Source organism: Marmota monax, unplaced genomic scaffold (assembly GCF_021218885.2).
Source record: "Marmota monax isolate L192 unplaced genomic scaffold, Marmota_monax_Labrador192_F-V1.1 WCK01_AAM20220418_F8-fsc00051, whole genome shotgun sequence".
In the NCBI taxonomy this organism is placed as follows: Eukaryota; Metazoa; Chordata; class Mammalia; order Rodentia; family Sciuridae; genus Marmota; species Marmota monax.
In genome coordinates, this window is record NW_026695202.1 from 15589443 (window position 1) to 15606958 (window position 17516).

General features: G+C 57.8%; 1 protein-coding gene across 1 annotated transcript in view; it reads right to left on the minus strand.

Moving 5' to 3' along the window:
* The window catches only part of Phf21b (PHD finger protein 21B), a 69396-nt gene extending 67834 nt beyond the window's left edge, over positions 1–1562 (minus strand). The window contains exons 1-2 of the mRNA XM_046429735.2: positions 1228–1562; positions 261–326 (exon numbers count right to left, since the gene is read on the minus strand). Of these exons, the coding sequence (XP_046285691.1) occupies positions 261–326; positions 1228–1281 (120 nt within the window). The 5' untranslated portion in view covers positions 1282–1562. The remainder of the gene's footprint in view (positions 1–260; positions 327–1227) is intronic.
* Between the last annotated feature and the right edge of the window lie 15954 nt (positions 1563–17516).

Genomic DNA, 17516 nt, shown 5'->3' on the forward strand with positions numbered 1-17516 from the left:
GGACGCCGGGCTGCCGGCGCCTTTGAGGTGCAGCTTGTCTTTTTCGGCCACTGCCGGGGCCTCGCGCTCACCCTCCGTCGCCACGAACCGGCTCTTTCTCCCCAGAAACGGGGGTCGATAACTTCGAGGACTGGAGACAGACCCCTGGGGGAGTCTGCGTGTGTGGCGCCTACGCTGGCACTTTTCAGGGTGCTGTCAAAGTGCCCGGCGACCCCTCCCGGGCCCCTCGCCTCAAGTGGGGGACTGGTCCCCTCGCTTACTTGTTTGTCACTGAGCGTTGCGATCCGCGGCTGCCTTTCGTGGAGCTGCTTCTTGAGGTCGCCGTTCTGCGGAAACACGGAGGAGCGGGCTCAGGCCGGCAGGCCGGGGGTCAGGTGCGCCCGGGGCCCCATGGGCCACGGCACCCCGCCGGGCACCCCAAGGGCCAGGACGGCCGCAGCGCGCCCCAAGTTTCCCTGGCCGCGTCCCGCACGCGCGGCGACCGGGCAGTGCCGCGCGGGGCCGCTTACCTGTGGCTGCCGCCTCATCGGGGCAGCTCGCGGGGCGGGGCGGGGGCCGAGGCCACCCGGCGGCGCGCCCCGAGCCGTGCAAGTTTGCCGGCCGGGGTGCGTGTGCGAATGAGTGTGTGAGTGTGAGTGTGTGCCGGGGGAGGGGGGAGGAACAAAGAGCCAAGTAAACACGGCGAGTCCGTGTCGAGCAAAGCTCATAAATATTCAAGTCGCGTCCTAATCTCCCCAACACACACACGCGCACGCCGCAAAACCGCTCCGGCGCTGGCCGCCACGCCGCCGCTCGCGGACCAACAATCACCAAAACTACTTTTGCGAATAGTGCAGGACTCCGTGGGGGTAGAGGCCGAAGGAAAAGGTTGGAAGGGGGCTGTCCACGCTTCCCCTCCCCGGGACAAGCTCACGAAGGGAACCCCTCCCGGCCACCCCTGTCAGGCAGACCCGGCAGCGATTAAGGGAAGATGCCGCGATCCGATGCCAGGAGCTCTCAAGCCTCAAACAGTGCAGGATCGCGCGGGAGGAGCGTGGAGAGGGAACCAAGGAGGGGGCCGAGCCACGCAGACCTCCCCTGCCCCAGGACGGGCTCTAGGAAGGGGCCGTTCCCGGCACCCCAGCCAGGGGACCCTGGGACATGAGAGAAAACTCGGGTCGCGGGTGCCTCCACTCCCCCAAACACTCCCCCGTCTCCCACCCGACCCCCCAACCCCCAGCCACCTACCTGGTGGCGCGCGAGTTCCACGGAGAGCGCCTCGGGCCGGCTCTGCAGCTCCATCCCGGCAACTTGGGTGGCACTTTGCGCTCACTTTGGCCCCCGATCCCGGGAAGTTGTGCGGAACAGCTGGGGGCGCGGGATCCGGCGGGGGCGGACCGGGCCTCGGAGGAGGGGGGACGGGAGCCCCCTCCTCCACGGCCGAAAGGGAGGGGGACGGGCGAGAGGGAAGAAAGGCGGCCGGTCGCCGCGGCACCGAGCCCACGGCCGCCCCAACTCCTCAGGCTGCGGGGCAAGTTGCGCGGGGTCCCCGGGCTGCCAGCGCGGCCCGGCGCATGGCCCCCCGGCGCCGGGAGCCCCGCGCAGCCCCGCGCGCGCGCCCCGCCGCCGCCCGCGCCAGCCGCCCGCCGGCAGGGACTATATTTCCTCCGGCGCGCGCGCCTGGATCTCGCTGGGCCTCGGCAAAGTTGTGCCTCGGCACGATGCTAATTCGGCAGTGCCCGGATGGAGCGGGCCGGGGCGGCAGGGGGCGGCGCCGGGGCCCGCCGCCCGCCCCGCCCCCGCCCCGCCCGCGCGTGCGCACTTCCTCCCCGCCGCGGCCCGGCGCCCCGAGCGGAGAACAAAAGTGGCTGCCGCCGCGAGCCGCGCAAACTCGCCGGCCGGTAGCTTCGGGCTGCTGGTCCCCGGAACTGCTCGGACCCGGCGCTCAGATTGGGGCGCCCGTGATGTCCTTCTCCCCGTCCCCACCCGGGTCCGAGGAAAACGGGGCGCCCCCGCCCCCCTTTGCTGGGGCGCGCAGCCTAACTCCAGGGCTAATGCCACTTTGGCAGGGGAGGGGAGAGGCTCCTTTTCTCTTTTCTTCTCCCTGCCCCGCACTGCACCTTCTTTCCCCCTTCTCCCTCTGCCCCCGATCCACCTCCCCGTCCTGTTTCCTCTAAAGTATCTTTCATCGTCTCCCGGGGCCCTGTTCTGCGACTTGGGGGACTAAGTCGGTCCCGTCGCCAGATTCCCCACCGCCTGATGGCCACCGTGTTGTTTAAGCACTGTGAAAATTGATCTCTTGAATGTGCCTTTAATGATTTTTTTACACTCACAATTAAACTCTCAACAGATGTCCCTGGACTTTTTAAGACAGTTGTTAAAAATCGTAAACATGCCGGGTCAATGTGACATAAAACAATTATAACTAAGCTGCGGAGATCACATTTCAAAACTCCCAGCCCCACAGCCGGAGGTTAATGTCCCCGAGTCAATAGTACCACGGTGGAATTACTGTCCTCATCAATGAATGTAGGAATGTTTTGTGCCTTGTGGTAGCACACGGGTATGCTGGGAAAACCCTGAAGAGAAAGGGTGCAACAGTATCTCAAAGTAAATGTTGAAACTGGCAAATAGTTTTAACTCTGCACACCTCCTGAGCACAAAAATACCCGGGCGCACAAAATCAGCAATGTCCTTCAACAGATGGCACCGCGTCCCACATTTCTTCTACTGTCAGCAGAAGTCAGTGGAATCCCTTTTTTTTCCCCTCACGTGAAGCCCCCATGTTGCTCCTTCCTCTATTAGAACATTGCAACAACTGACTTAGGCTTCATCCTTCAGGTGTGGAAGCCCCTCATTCCCTTAACCCAGCACCTAGACTTCAATGAGCTTTGTTATCAGATGAAAAACTAGCACGTGTCCTAAGTGGTTGTGATCCATTTGGTCTAGCACCAAGCAGGGCACAAAGCAGTTTTCATAAACACAAATCAATAAGGTTAACTGGGGTGGGAGGTGCGGCCTTGGGCCAATGGGGTCAAGGCCCTGGCTCCTCCCACTTCCAGTTTATCACACTCAGGATGGCCCCGCCCCATTTACCCACCACCCATTTCCTTGCTACACATTGAACCTCGCTTCTCACACATGCAAGGTAAACCCCAGCCCTGGGGTTTTGCTGGGCTGAACAGCAGCTGGTCAAGTGGACTGCTCTGGGCACCTGTCTTCTGAGGACCAGAGAGAATACATGAGAGAAGAGGATCCCTACTGTTATCTCTGTAAATGTCAGTGGCCTTTGGTAAAAATTCAGAGTAATTTCATCGTCCGTGTGTGGTAATTAAATCAACAGAGAAGACTCGGGTTGTCCTTGACCCACACAGACTCAGCAGATGCTGGGCAGAGGAGGAGAGTGGCTTCTAGGGTGGAGACTTCAAAGCATTGTTCGAAAGTTCTGTTAGTGAATTCTGATTTCACTGATAATCATCTATGTGCCCCCCCTCCACCCGTTACCTACTAGGAAGTGGTCTGAGCAGTGAAGACCATGTTTCTGTGCTGATGGTGGGGATTGGAATGTGCTGAGGAAAACCCAAACAGAAGTTCTGTGAGCAAACTTGGAGGGAGCCCCGCCCTCCTGCTGCAGAGCCATATCTCCCCAGAGGGTCCTGCACACCAGGCCTCCCTGCCTTCTTGGCTGTGACTGGCTCTGGGACACCTTTCTCCCTGACCCCCTCCTGAAAGTCCTCGTCATCCACTGAGGTTCCACTTCCAATGCCTTTCTACACAGGAAGTCCATATGTCCCCTGGAGGCCCACGGAACGTGGGTGCAGCTGCCTTGTAGTAAAGGAATTGCCCCCCACACTGCAGCCACGTGATTTAGAGTCCAGCCTGGGGCAGAGCACAGGACAAGTGTGTCACAGGAAGACGCTGAGCAGGGGCTGGATGGATAGATGAGTGAGTGAGGGTGAACGGATGGATGAATGTGGAGAGATACATGTCGTTTGGGGGATAGTGGGCTGTTGCTCACAGCCCTAAAGGTGAGTGGTCTACTGTGAATCCCAGTATCCACCTTTCCCTCTCCTGCACTGTGGTCAAGGGGACAGGGCAGGGTTTGAGACTTGTGTCCACCCTGAACAGAATGCAACTGTGGGCACGTTACTCTTGATATGTGAAATGGACTATTGAACCCAGCAGCAGATAATCCCAGATGCACTCACCTCCTCCCTGCCAACCGTAGCCCACCAGCCCGGCCTCTGCACAAGCCTGCTGTGGGGCGCTGCGGGACTTCAGCCCCAGGCCCCTCCTATGGGCCCATGGAGAGGCCGACTGCTCCCCATCTGGCTCAGCAGCGAGGCATCACACTCCAGGGAAGCCTGCCCGAAGTCTCTGTACAAGTTCATGAGCACCGCTCTGGCTTCCCGTGGCCAGCCAAGGTGATGCAGAGACCCTGGGGGGTTAGTGTGCCATGGAACGGACTGGGGCCACCTAGCAACAGGATTCAGGCAGGATGCTCTTTCTTGGCCAGTGGGAGTCCCTGTAAAACACCCACATTCCCAAGCAGTCGAGCAGTCAGCTGTCTCTGAGGAGTGGACCATTGGGTAGGCCGTCTCCTAAACTCTGCTGTCCTTCCTGCTCACTTCCCTGTCCTTGACCTCGCTGCCCTGGGACTGTACCTCAAAACTAGGTTTTCTTTTGCCTGTTCTCTATGGAGCCCCTGGCCAAGATGGGGAGTAGCCAAGCCATCATGCCATGGGCACCCCTGAGGATTAATGAGATAATAGCTCCAAAGTCCCCAGGACTCCGGGGGAACCCAACATCCTGATGAGCGTTCTCAGGCTAAAGAATCGGGCTTCAGTTCCTCCCTGCCATGAGAGGTTCCAGCAGGAATCTTGGAAAAAGTGCTTCCAAAGCTACACAGCAAACATTGAATGTGCCCTCGGGGTGTGCAAGGCCCTACCCCCGGGATAAGTGATTCACATTCTGTCAGGGGGATCTGGCCAGGGCAGTCCCAGGGTGGTGGCCAGTGGGAGGACACTGAGGCCCCCGGGAGGACCCTTCAGAGGTGCTCTATTTGAAAGGTGCAGAGAGGGAAACAGCAGGGAAAGGGAGGGGAGGCTGATTCTGAGAGGTGGCCTTAGAGGGGCTTGTTAATAAGCCATTTCAGCAGAGCCAGGAAACGGTGACTGACGTTCATTCAGAGCCTTGCTTGGTCTTCACAAAACATTCTCCCTCTCGGGTACCTCGACCCCCCTGAGTTTCAGGATGTAGATCTGATACTCCACTTTGCAGGTTGCAAGACTGAGGCTCATGGCATAGATTGCTGGTCAGTCCCCTGGACCTGAGCTGGATGCACAGACTAAGATAAGAGCATCTGAGCAGCGTATGTTCAGGCTCTTGCACTTTGGGCCTGGATGACTTGAGCAAGTGACCAAATGATGGATTGGTTTACAAAGACAGGAAATGATATTGGTTGAAGAAACAGCATAAGTAAGGTCCTGAGGTCACCCGTGGCAGGGACCTCTGGGGACCTGCAATGGGTCATTGCTGTAGAGTAACAGGACAGAAAAATGGTGGGACCACAAGCCTCAGACCCTGAGGCCTGCAGTGCCGTGGTGGAGGGTTCCATGTGTCCCATGAACGGGGGACTCACCTTGAAGTGGCACCCCCTTTCTCCACAGAAAAGCCCTCTTCACCATGGCTGATTTTAGGACTGTCAGCAAAAGAGTCTCTGCAGCAGCGTCCAATGTAAATAAACTTCCTATTTTGTGTCGCCCTGTTTACTTGGCCACTGGCCGGGAAGATACGAGCACTCCAGGTGCTGGACACCCCTTACTAGTTTTCACAAACGTATCCAGTAGAGTACTGTGAAGAAATGTGCGAACCAGGCCTCTGGCCTTGAGCTGGGCTTCACAGAGATGTCTACATTTTTAAGACAAGTTACAAATGGGCTCCATGGTAACAGCTGGCAGGGGAGGAAAGAGAGGAGAGAAGAAGCTCTCCCCTTCTCAGGTGTGGTCCTTGAAGAGTTAACTTGCCCAGAACAGTGAAAGAAAAAGCTGCTTTTATGTGAACTTCTGCAGACTGTGAGCTTCTGAGCCCCTCCCCTTACATGCTGGGGATAAAACTCTGCAACTCCCTGAACTCGGGGTTCAGGGGATTGATTGGTTACAGCAAAAGCTGTGCCCTCTGAACCTGGCTGCAGCCAAATAAAACTGTTTCCTGCTTTCTTCGGTGCCTGGCCTCTTGGTCCCTCCAACGACCTGAGGTTTCTGTACCACTTTGTGAGCCATGATCAGGTCTCTACTCTCAGATGACCCCGAGGTGATGCGAAGGACACAGCAGACACTGAGGTGGGACCCAGTGGGGGTAGAGGCAGGGCATGATCCCTGAGGGAGGTGCCTGGCCTGAAGGAGGAGATTAGGTTCCCACCCACTGCCTCAGTACAGAGGAAGTAGGGCTGGGAAGGGGCGTGAAGGTGTCCCACACACCTGAGTGAGTTCCCAGCAGGGTGCGGGTCTGCCTCTGCCCAGGGAGCTGCTCACTGAGTGCCACCCCTCTCCTCTCTAGCAGGTGTCCTCTGGAGCTGGGTGCAACTATCCCCAGTTCACACGTGAGCAGACCAGGGCCTCAAGTGTTCCTTAACTTTCCCAACAGGGTAGCATTCGCCCAGGTCAGGGGCCTGGGGCAGGCCCAGCTAGGCCTCCTGTCCTGGTGGAGGAGCCTGCCTTGACCAACACTCTGCTTTCTTTGCCTCGGTGATTGAGGTCAGAAGTGCACCTTCTGGAGCCTGGGCTGCTGCTGCAGGGGGCTCAGGTCCCCTGGGGTCAGGCCACAGGGCCCACTGCAGCACCAGAGGATGTCACTCTCCTTCCTGCAAGAGCCACGTCCAGCCCCTCGCCCTGTAGTTCAGAGGCTGCAGTGTCCATGGGAGCCTTCTGCCCACCCTGCACGCCTCCCGGAGCCACTGGCAGCTCCACCACGGGCCCAGGCTGGGCTCCCGAGGCAGCTGCAGCCCATCCACTCCCAAGCCGTCGTCTCCTTTGGGGCCCCACGTGTCACACACCCCTATTCTCACCGTGTCCCTCCCCAGTTCCTGACGCAGCTCCTAAACCAGCTCCTCTTCTAGCTTCCGTGTCATTACAGGGTCAGGGTCAAAGGGCCTTTTGGGGTTGTTTTTATATTACCCCTAATTTTCTTACACACCCCTCCCATAAACAATAGCTCTATCCAAGAATCTATCTATCTGTCTATCTATCTATATTGATTGGTACTGGGGATTGAACCCAGGGGTGCTTTACCACTGAGCTACATCCCCACACCTTTATTTTATTCATTATTATTATTATTAATTTTTTTTGAGACAGGATCTTCCCAGGTTGCTGAAGTCCTCACTCAGGTGCCCAGGATGGCCTTGTGCTTGTGCTCCTCCTGCCTCGGTCTCCAGAGTCGCCAGGATGGCAGGCATGCCCACTACGCCCAGCCAACAGGACAATATTAAAAGACAGAATCCAAAAGCCAGAGAAACTGCCTCCAAACCCCAAGGACATTCAGGAAAAGCTCTAGTGGCCAACGGCTGGCGGCCACACAAGTCTGTCGAATGGAAGGTTCTGTGGCACTGTGAGAAAGAATGTTCCCAGCCTTGCCCTGTGCTGCTCTGAGGGGTGAGGAGCTCCATGGGGGTGAGGAGCTCCCTGTGACTGAAGGTGACCGAGCCACCCTGCTGTAGAGAGGCCCCTCTGTGTCTTCACAAAATATCCAGTGCCCCCCTCTGGGACTCATGTCCTACCTCCTAGCTTCAGTTGGAGAGGTCAGACCTGGAGTTGTGTGGGGGAAGACAAAAATGACCGTGGCTGACATTTACCTGCTGCTTGCTCTGAGCCAGGTCCTCCTATTGTGCCCGCCACACGGCGGTGGGTTCAACCCGCTTACAGATGAGCACACTGAGACGGAGACGGGCTAAGAGGTCTCCCAGGCACGCTCCTGGCGGAGCAGGTTCAGCCCGTCCTCGACACCTGCACAGAGAGGAGCCCACAGGTATCCTGGAAGTGTCCTGGCAATGGTGCTGGACCTGTGTCACCTCGTTCAATCCTCGCTACCTGTGACAGGTGCAGTTGGGATCTCCGTCATGCTGGTAAGAGTACCGAGGCGCAGAGAGTGAGAGCCTTGCCTTGGAGCAGCTGGCCGGCCGCAGAGTGGGGATCTAGCCCTGCCAGGTGGTCCCTGACTCCACATCACTTCAGGAATGTGAACAGGACGTCCGAGCCAGAGATGGCTCTGAGATCCAGCCGGGGGGGTGGTGGGGCTGCTGCCGCACTGCAAGTCCAGTTCCTACAGGGTCAATGGGGTGAGGAAAGAGGTGTGACTGGGGGTGAGAGGGACCAGAGCCAGAGAAGCAGCGGCCAGGCAAGGAGAAGGCTTCAGGAAAAGCTGAATTCTGGCCCTGACCAGGTGTGGGCCCTGAACAGCTCTGGATCGTTAGCATCGTGCCCGTTTAATAGCTGGGGACACTGAGGTGCTGCCGTGCTAACCAGCTCGGAGTCCCCAGCCTGCGTGCAGCCTTGTCCCTGCACCCAGTTCAGCTGGATCCCAAAACCTGCTCCGGGTAACTCAAGAGCTCTGGGAACAAAGGAGGACTAGCAAAGGGAAGGCCCCGGGGTGTGGGCAGTGGCAGTGGCCAGTCGGGACCCCCTGCAGGGACCCTGGTGCTGTCTGTGAACCCTGGGTCTTTTCCTAGGTGCCGAGGGCCCTGCGGCCTCTGGCCAGCATCCCTGCACTGCCTTCCAGCTCCCAGAGGAGGGGACAGGAGCCAGAGCGCTCCCTCGCAGGTGACCCTGCACCTTGAGTCGGAAGCTGTGGGTTCAGGGCCAGCAGGTGCCTGGGGCTCCTTGCTCCGCCTCAGGGAGTTTTTGTTTCCATCTGAGGACAAGGCAGGTTGATGACATTGAAGAGAAAATGTCCAGGGAAGGACAGGGCTGCCCAGCATGAGCGCATCCCCCACTGTCCAGGAGTCCCTTGCAGGTGCCACAAAGAAGATGGGGCCCCAGTGGGAGCCCTGCCCTCAATGCCACCTGAGAATGCTTTGTCCCAAGGCTTCTATTTTTAATAGAATCATTCCAATCAGTCCCTTCCCACCCACGTCACCACGGCTCCAAATCAGCCCTTCAGCTCCCTTCTGAGAGTCAATGCGTTGCTCGGATGTGTAGGATACCCTTTAAGAAGAGAAAAAAAGAATTTTTTTTTCCTCCAGAACGCACTGAGAGAAGTCCTCGTTTCTCTCTCCCTTTACACCCCTAGAGCTTCAAGGGTGGGCTCCGTTCCCCCATCCTCCTCCCCTGCGGTGGTTTGTTCTGGCCAAGCAGCGACTCTGGAAGTCATCCCTGCTTCTAGCCCTGAGCTGATACCTGGTTCTTCCCTCCTGGGGCATGGCCTGGGAGCACCTGGGGAAGTAAATGTCAGGGAGGCCAGCGTCCACAGGGTCCTCCCGAGTGTGGGCCACGTGCTGAAGGAGATCTCGGCTGCCTGGGACGTGGGCTCCAGCCTCCACCTCACCAGGTGGCCCAGGAGAGATGCTGTCCAGAGACAGGAAGAGGGGCTGGGGAGGTCCAGAAAGCAGCCCCCATTCTCCCTGGCAGGCTGCACCTGCATCGTCCTCTGAGCCCCACCAGGCCCTGGGCAGGGTGGAGGGCCATGCTCTCATCTTCCTCCTGCATCCGGGGAAGCCAGGGCTGCAGGTGGTTGGGTCACTTGCGAGGCTCTTAGTTGGCGGGTCAGCAAGGACCTAGACCCTGGGTGTGTGAGCTTGATCTCGGATCCACTGCTTTGGAGCTGAAGATGCAGAGCCAGGGCTGCTCCAGAGAAGCGGCAGAGTGGGCCTGGCACAGGGACGGGGTGCCCAGGAGGGCTTGGGCACAGGCACACCTGGAGAGAAGGGAGGCGAGGCTCAGCTGGAGTTCAAGGCAAATGCCAATCTCCAGGTCCATTCGAGACAGGGAGCATAGCCAGGAGGAGGTGACCCAGGAGATGCCATGGAGCACAAGAAGGAGGTAGGGAAGGGTCGAGGTGGGGGCCTGGTGAACCGTAGAGGGCCAGGTCCCTGGACGGATGGGCAAGAAGGGGGAAGTAGGCGTGTGCTTCTCCAGCTCTCTCGCCTTTGCTTTTCTCCCTGTGCTGGGTGACGTGGTGTCCCCCAAAAGTCACATTCTTCTAGATTGCAACCTAATTTGGAAAGAGTCTGGCAGAAGTAAACCAGTTAGAGGTCTTCCTATGCAGAAGGGCTAATTCCACGTTATATCTCTTATCTCGTTCTGTCTCTGATACCTCCACACAGGGGAATGTCCTCTGATGACAGATGCAGAGCCACCACAACACTAGAAGCTAAGAGACAGACACAGGACGGTCCCCCAAGCCCCAGAAGCCCAGCCCACCCACACCCTGGTGCTGGACATTGGCCTCCAGAACCATGAGCGATCACAGCTCTGGGTTACAGCTCTGGTGGAAAGGTGGTGTGGAACTTTGCCACAAGTCCTGGGAAGCTGACCCGTACCCTCTCTCCCTCCTCAGCAGGCCCCATCCTACCTGTGGCCTCCGTCTCCACCTCGGAGCTTCGTTGATCAAAGTCCTCAATTTCCTTACTCAAGGGTCAGCTCAGGCCGGGCCTGGTTCTTCTAATTAGCATGAGCCCTGGAGGGTCTCTGGCTTCATGAGACAGGGCCATCCCTCCCTCTCCAAAGCAGGCGGGTCTAACAGCCTCCCTCTGGTCGGGTGGTCCTTGGTCTTCCTCGACCCCGCCCGCTCCTCCTTGGTGGCCTGGGTCTGCAGACCTAGAAAGTCAGGTTCAGTTCTTCACATCAGAATCAGCCTCTGATTTTTGTCTGTTTTCCCATATTTCATTGAAAACTTTAAAGGGAAAAAAAGAAACTATTTATCATCTCCCTGTCGTTAGCTGAGAGCCAGAACGGCAGGAAAAAACGGGTCTGGCTTCCGGTTTCCCTCCGCCACTTTCCTGCTCACGTCTGAGCAGGCAGATTCCTGTGGGTCAGGTGCCACAGTAGGCATTTGAGGTCACTGTCACCATCGTCGTCATCTGTGGACTGGATGAGGGTGTGTCGAATGCCGGGCACTGAGCTAAGGGCTTGCTCGTCTTAACCCTTCACAAACTCCAGGTGTTGTCAGCCTCACTGTGGCGATGAGGAACTGAGGCCGACAGGTGCTGGGTGGCTCCTCTAAGGAGACCCATCTGATACCGGGTGGCTTGCCTCCTTGAGCCCAACCCAGACCCAATCCAGCTCCAGCCCTGTGTCAGAGCCAAGCTGGGCTCACAGAAGATGCCCAGCCTACTGGGGCCAGAGGGCTGCCCTCTGTGGCCCTGGGGACATTAGAGGTTGGGAGGCTGGAGTCTGGGCTTGTATCCCCAGCTTTGTCACCCTTGGAGGGGGACATGGTAAACTCTTTCCACTGCCATGTGGCAGTCACTGGGGAGAGCAGCAGCTCAGGAATTATGGGTTATTAATGACATTCATAAGGATAAAGTGAAGATCATTACGATAATAATGAGAGGTGCCACGAACGAGTGCTAATTGCATTAATTAGTTCTGATGTACTGGGGAGCTGGAAGACGGCTCCCGATTTGTACGGAAGGGAGGCAGAAGGTGACTGAGAAACAGGCGAGCGGCAGGTTCCGTGCCGCTGCCTGAGACGGGTCAGAGGAGAACTTCAGAACACTGCCTCCCCTTGGACAGCACCTGAGCTCCTAAAAATGCAACTAACCAAACAAGGAGACACCCCAGGCTGAGGGCGGCAGCTTAGAAACCGGACGGGAGGCCCTTGTCCTTCCCTGCACTCTTCCTCAGCACAGCACCACCCAGAGTGGGTGCTTGCAAAAGTCGCGATGAGGACTGTGGCCGGCCATGTCAGCACGGATGGCCACGGAGCCCGACACGTTTCATGCAGCCAGCCCTGGCCTGGCCCCCGTTCTGAAGACGAGGCCAGTGGAGGTTTGGGTCTGTGGACACGGGCACACGTGTGCGTCCCTCAGTGAAGGGGACATGTCCTGAGAAAGGTGTGGTTCTGTGATGTCATCCGGTGTGAACATCCCAGAGAGAACTCAGCACTCACCTGGACAGCGCAGGTCCACCAGGTGGCCCTCTGATGCCACCGAGAGATGCACACACCAGGATGGACGAGGCTGCCCTGGCGTGGCACGAGACTTACAGTCCCCCATTATGAGGAGGAGGAGTGTGCTCTGGAACCAGCTCAGCTCTTTCATCAAGGGCTGTGCACTGTGCCCTGTGACAGTGCTGCCACCACACAGTTGGCACCTGAGCACCTCGAACACACGAGAAACACGTGCCACAGTGCTGTGGGGACAGCTGACTTCACGACAGGGGGTGACAGCCACCATGTCCACAGGTGAGAGGAGTGTTCAGCTCCGTGGTAATCTCAGGGGACCACGGTGGTGTATGCAGTGCATCGTCCACCCAAACGCTGTGAGGTGGCACGTGGCTGTGTCTGTGTGCTGCTGTGTTCAAAGGGGGACCCAACTCAGGGCTAAATAAACCCATTAAAAACTGGAAAGCCGCATAAACAGGTGGTCTGTCGTGAAATTTCCAGTTTGAAGCTGTGCCACTGGACAGAGGCTGTCTCGTTTGGGACCTGAAGATCGACACTGCCCACCTGCCTCACTAGGACCTCAGTGGACCTGGATGAGAGATGAGCACGCTTTCGAGCAGGTGCGGTGCTGAACGGCTCCCGCTCCCAGGGCTGTTGGCCCAGCTGCCCCTGAGGCTGCCAAGCCCTGGGGCCGCGGGATCCCCCTTGACTCCCATGCACGGGAGGCATCCCCAGTGTTCTGTGAAGGAGGCAGAGAGGTGGCTGGAAGGTACATGCTTTACGTAGGTGACCACAAGGGTCACCTGGAGCCACTGAAGGGCAGTGGTTGGCTACAGACTTTGGAGTCCCCACCTGGGGGGGTCTAAAGGGTTGAATTGTGCACCGCACACACCTGCCAAATCCACACCCACCAGGACCTCCCAATGAGGCCATATTTGAAAACAGGGTTTTTGTCAAGATCAAAGCAAGAGGAGGCCGTAGTGGAGTAGGATCAGCTCTAACCCAGGACTGGTGTCCACACAGCAGGACAAGACACAGAGGGCACAATGGGCAGAAGTCAGAGGGACATACCAAGGACCGTGGGTGGCAGGCGCCGGAAGGGACGAGGAAGCCCCCTGCCCAGCCCCCCAGAGCCTTCAGAGGGTCACAGCCCAGTGTCCACCTGATGTTGGAATCTGGCTCCAGAGCTGTGAGCCCACACATGGCCATTGTTTCAGGCCACCCTGGCACCACAGACACGAACAGGCCACACCCACCACCTGCTGGCCGAGCCTGGGAGGAAGCAGGGCCCCTGGTGGGCAGAGGGCAGAACGCTGCAGATGAACAGGGCCCTCGAGTGCACGGCTGAAGCCCACCCCAGGTGGCCGTGACTGAGAGGGGCCGTCGAGGAGGTTGGACGAGCTCACGGTGGCGGGGCCCAACCCAGTGACACCAAGAGGCGGGGGTTGACTTCTCTCTTTGTCCCTCTGTCTCTGTCTCTGGGGACACAGGAGTGCAAGGACACGGGAGAAAAGGGAGACCACCAGCCAAGGGGAAAGCTCAAAAGAAACCAGCGCTGACCGTGCCCGGGCCTTGGACCTCCAGCCCCAGAACTGTGGGAAGACAGACAGACAGCTGGGTGTAAGGCGCCCGTCTTCACGGGCAGCTCGAGCAGACCCATGTGCCCCAAGCTTGGATGAGGAACCTGAGGAGCCAGACGGCTGGTCCCTGGCTGCCCAGCAGCATATGGGGCCAGCATCCTGGCTCCGGGCCTCGCTCTCCTCACTTGCAGGTGAGTGGCAGGGCCAACGCCCCCAGGCCCTCCCCACGCCCTCCCCACGCCCCCTGCTCCTTGGCCCGGTGTCTGTGCTGGGCCTCAGCGCGGTCCTGGTTCTGCCTGCCCAGCCACATGGAGCACCTGCCTGCCCCGGCACTGGGACCACGGTTCCCACAGTAGCCAGCTCTGCCCTTCAGGGCCCGCAACGGTCGGTTAGCTGTTCCTGCCTGTGTCCCCGTCATCTGAGTGCACGTCCCCCGACTGTGTTTCTACCACCACAGAGAGCTCCCGGGGGTCAAGGTGGTGTCCTACCCACATTGTGACCCTGTGGAACTCAGCTGAGGTCCCCGTGTGGAGGTCGCCCTGTGCCTCGTTGGCCCCCGAGGTAAGGTTGGGGCCGTGGAAGAGTCCTGGGTGTGGGCACATTCGTAATAGGGGGCGTGGAGCTGGCTCTGGCTTTTATAAATAGAAGTCAGAGGGATAAAAATATATGTCTAAGAAGAGCATGCAGCAGATGGATTGGAAACAGTTTATTTTCCCATGTCAGGGTGACCAAGGGTGACAGTGCTGGACCATGTCACTCGGCCACCCAGAAGCACCAGCCAAATTTAACTGGAACAATGTACCCCGGCCCCTGCCCCATCTCAACCCCACCTATACCCATGCACACTCCCAGATCTGTAGATCTACCAGGTGGTTTCTGAATTAGTGTGTGGATGTACTCTATGTAGCTATCCTTCAGTATACAGTAGGCATTCAATAAGTGCTGTTGAGGATGAACAGAACCCTACGAGGAGAAGCACAGAGGAAGGGGCTAGGAAGCTGCCCTCAGGTGTGTGTCCCACCCTCACTTGCCCACCAGGTTCTCTAAGGTCCCTGCCCTGACTGAGGAAGCCAAAGAAACCTGTCCAGTGTGTCCTGAGTGACAGGGACTCTTCTCGGTCCCCTGAACAGACATGCACATCTGTCCACATGGAGACACACCCTGGGATTAAACTCACAGTTGGAAGAGACTGCACAGGTCATCTTGCCCATTCTCTCATCTCAAAGATGAAGAGACAACGGTTCAGAACTTAGGACAGACCTCAGGGCTTGGCAGGATTTTAACCTCAACCCCAGTCCCTTTTCCCTGGACAGAGGGCAACTAGAGCCTTTGCCCACCTTCTGCTACCAGGGCAGACATGTACAATCAATCACCTGCTTCCGAGACAGTCGTGAACAATCGATCAAAACTCTGGTCCTGGCAAAGCCTGACTTCAGTCCTCCACACAGCTTTCCAGGTAGCCAGGACCAATGGGGACGGGTCCCCACTCACCTTCCCCACTGTCCCAGGAGCACATGCTGCTCCTCAGGAGCCTGCCACAGGCAGGGAGGCTTCTGGGCATGGCAGGAGGAAACCTGCCAGGTGGGCCGTCCAGCAATAGGCAAGCAGGCCCGTTCCAGGGGACCAGGGGCTTTCACACTGCCTTGACCTTGACCCAAAGTGAGAAACAGCCTGTGCAAGTAACCCAGGAGCCTGTGGGAAACAGAAAGTGCCATGGTCCATTAATGCCAAGATCCAATGGCGGCCATTTTAACCACAGCCCTCCCCTGGTCCAACCCCGATCATGCAGACTGTAATGGAGCTCCTCGGTCAGGGCAAGAGGCAGCGCTGCCTTGGGGATAAAGCAGGCGGACTGCCCGCCCAGGTGAGCGAGCGAGCCTGCTTCCCTCGAGCCCCTCTGGCAGAAGTCGAGATTGCCTTGCCCACCCACCTCCAAGCCCGCGTTTGATTTCTTGCGGCACCCGGTATGTCTAACAGCCGAATCCGTGCCGTGGGGCAAAGCTCTTCCTTCTAACAGTTCCTGCCTTGTTTCTATATGCTGTCTCAACCACGGCGTTGATTTTAGCCCCACACATGAAATCAGTTCTTTTCAGTCCACCTGAAACCAGGGGTGTGGGAAAGTTCAGCCTTCTCTCATCCCCAGTGTCTCCGAGATCCCTGGGTTCTCTTTCCACCAAACATCCCGTTCCTGAAGGCCCTGCCTCAACGATAGGACACGGCAGGCCCCAAATATCTGCCTCTGCACCCTGAGAGTGGGTCAGCCCAGGGAGTATCAAGTCCAGGTGGGCCTCCAGCACACATTGGGGCCAGGCTTTCTCAACCCCTTCCTGCAAGACAGCAATTCACTAGACCCAGGGCAGGGCCTAGCCACTTAGACATTGAGAATGTCCCAACTGGTTCTCACCCTCAACTTCTCATTGAGAGCCATGGTTCCCTTCTGGCTTCTTAATTTTAAAAATGGGGAAACTGAGGTGGGGAGGGAAACCACTGGTCAGTGACCTCAGGGATCCAGAGACCGTGCTGGGACTCTCAAAGTCACGGTGAAAGAGACCCAAAGTTTTTAGAGAGGGTTGCTCTCAGTTTACAGCTGGAGAGCTGAGGCCCAGGCAGGGGGCGGTGGGGGAAGTGATGGGCTGATATCATGCCATCCGCAGGAGGCTTGGACATGGTACACGTAGTGGGCTGAATGGTGGCTGTCTGGAGGACATGTCCACATCCTAACTCCTGGAACCTGGGAACGTGACTTTGTTTGTGAAAAGAGTCTTTGCAGATGTGATGAAGTGAGGTCTCAAGATGGGATCACCCTGGGTGACGTGGGTCTCGAGGGATAACCCAGAGGAGAGCAGGCAAGAAGGTCAGCTGACAGCCAAGGCAGAAATGGGAGCAATGCGGCCACAAGCCAAGGACACCTGGGCCCCAGGAGCTGGCGGGGGGCCTCCCCTGGAGCACAGCCTTGCCCACCCCTTGATTTCAGATGTGGCTTCTGGAACCATGACAGAGTACACTTCACTTGTCCGGCGTCCCTGACTTTGTGGTAACTTATCACTTAACCCAGAGCAAGAATTCAGGCATTCCCAGGGGATCAGGGAATTCTAGTGGAATCCTGTTTGGGGAGCCTGTCACCAGCCGGGTGCTATGCCAATGACCTACATGTGGCCACTAATGATGACACTGGCACCTGGGCACAGACACTGGTACCTAGAAGTGGGGGCGTGTCCTGCGAGGACTGGAGGGGCTCGCACCCCCTCACCTACCTCCTCCTTCGCTGGGTCAGGAGCAGCCTCCCCCTACCTGGGCAACCACTGCCAACCCCCACAGGCCCTGAGATCCGTCCTCTGAATTTGAGGAGTAGCCGCAAAGTACAAGACAGCGTGCTCTAAAAGGGAGGGAGCCATGTGACCAGGTGGCCGGGGTGTTTTGTCCCCTACCACCTCAGATGGACAGGTGTGCAGATATTCTCCAACTAGTGGAGACGGAGGGAGCTGTGTAAATTAAAAGAAGTGAGGATCTGGGGATATAGCTCAGTTGGTAGCTCAGCTTGCCTTGCATGCCCAAGGCCCTGGGGTCAATCCCCAGCACCACACACACACACACACACACACACACACACGTGAGGGCAGAGCTGTGGAGATGTTTGGCGGTCCTTCCGTTACTTAAGGTCCTGTCTTGGACTTGGCATTATCTGTATGACCACATGCCACAGCTTGTACCGTGGAAGAGGCCAGCCACAGTGTGGACACTGGTTCTCTTGACACCCCACAGCAGCCAGTGTCGAGGAATTTATATCATAGTGACATGTTTACGGGGTACCATGTGAGGGCATGACAGGAGAAGTTCTAGTGGAACCCCCAGAGAGAA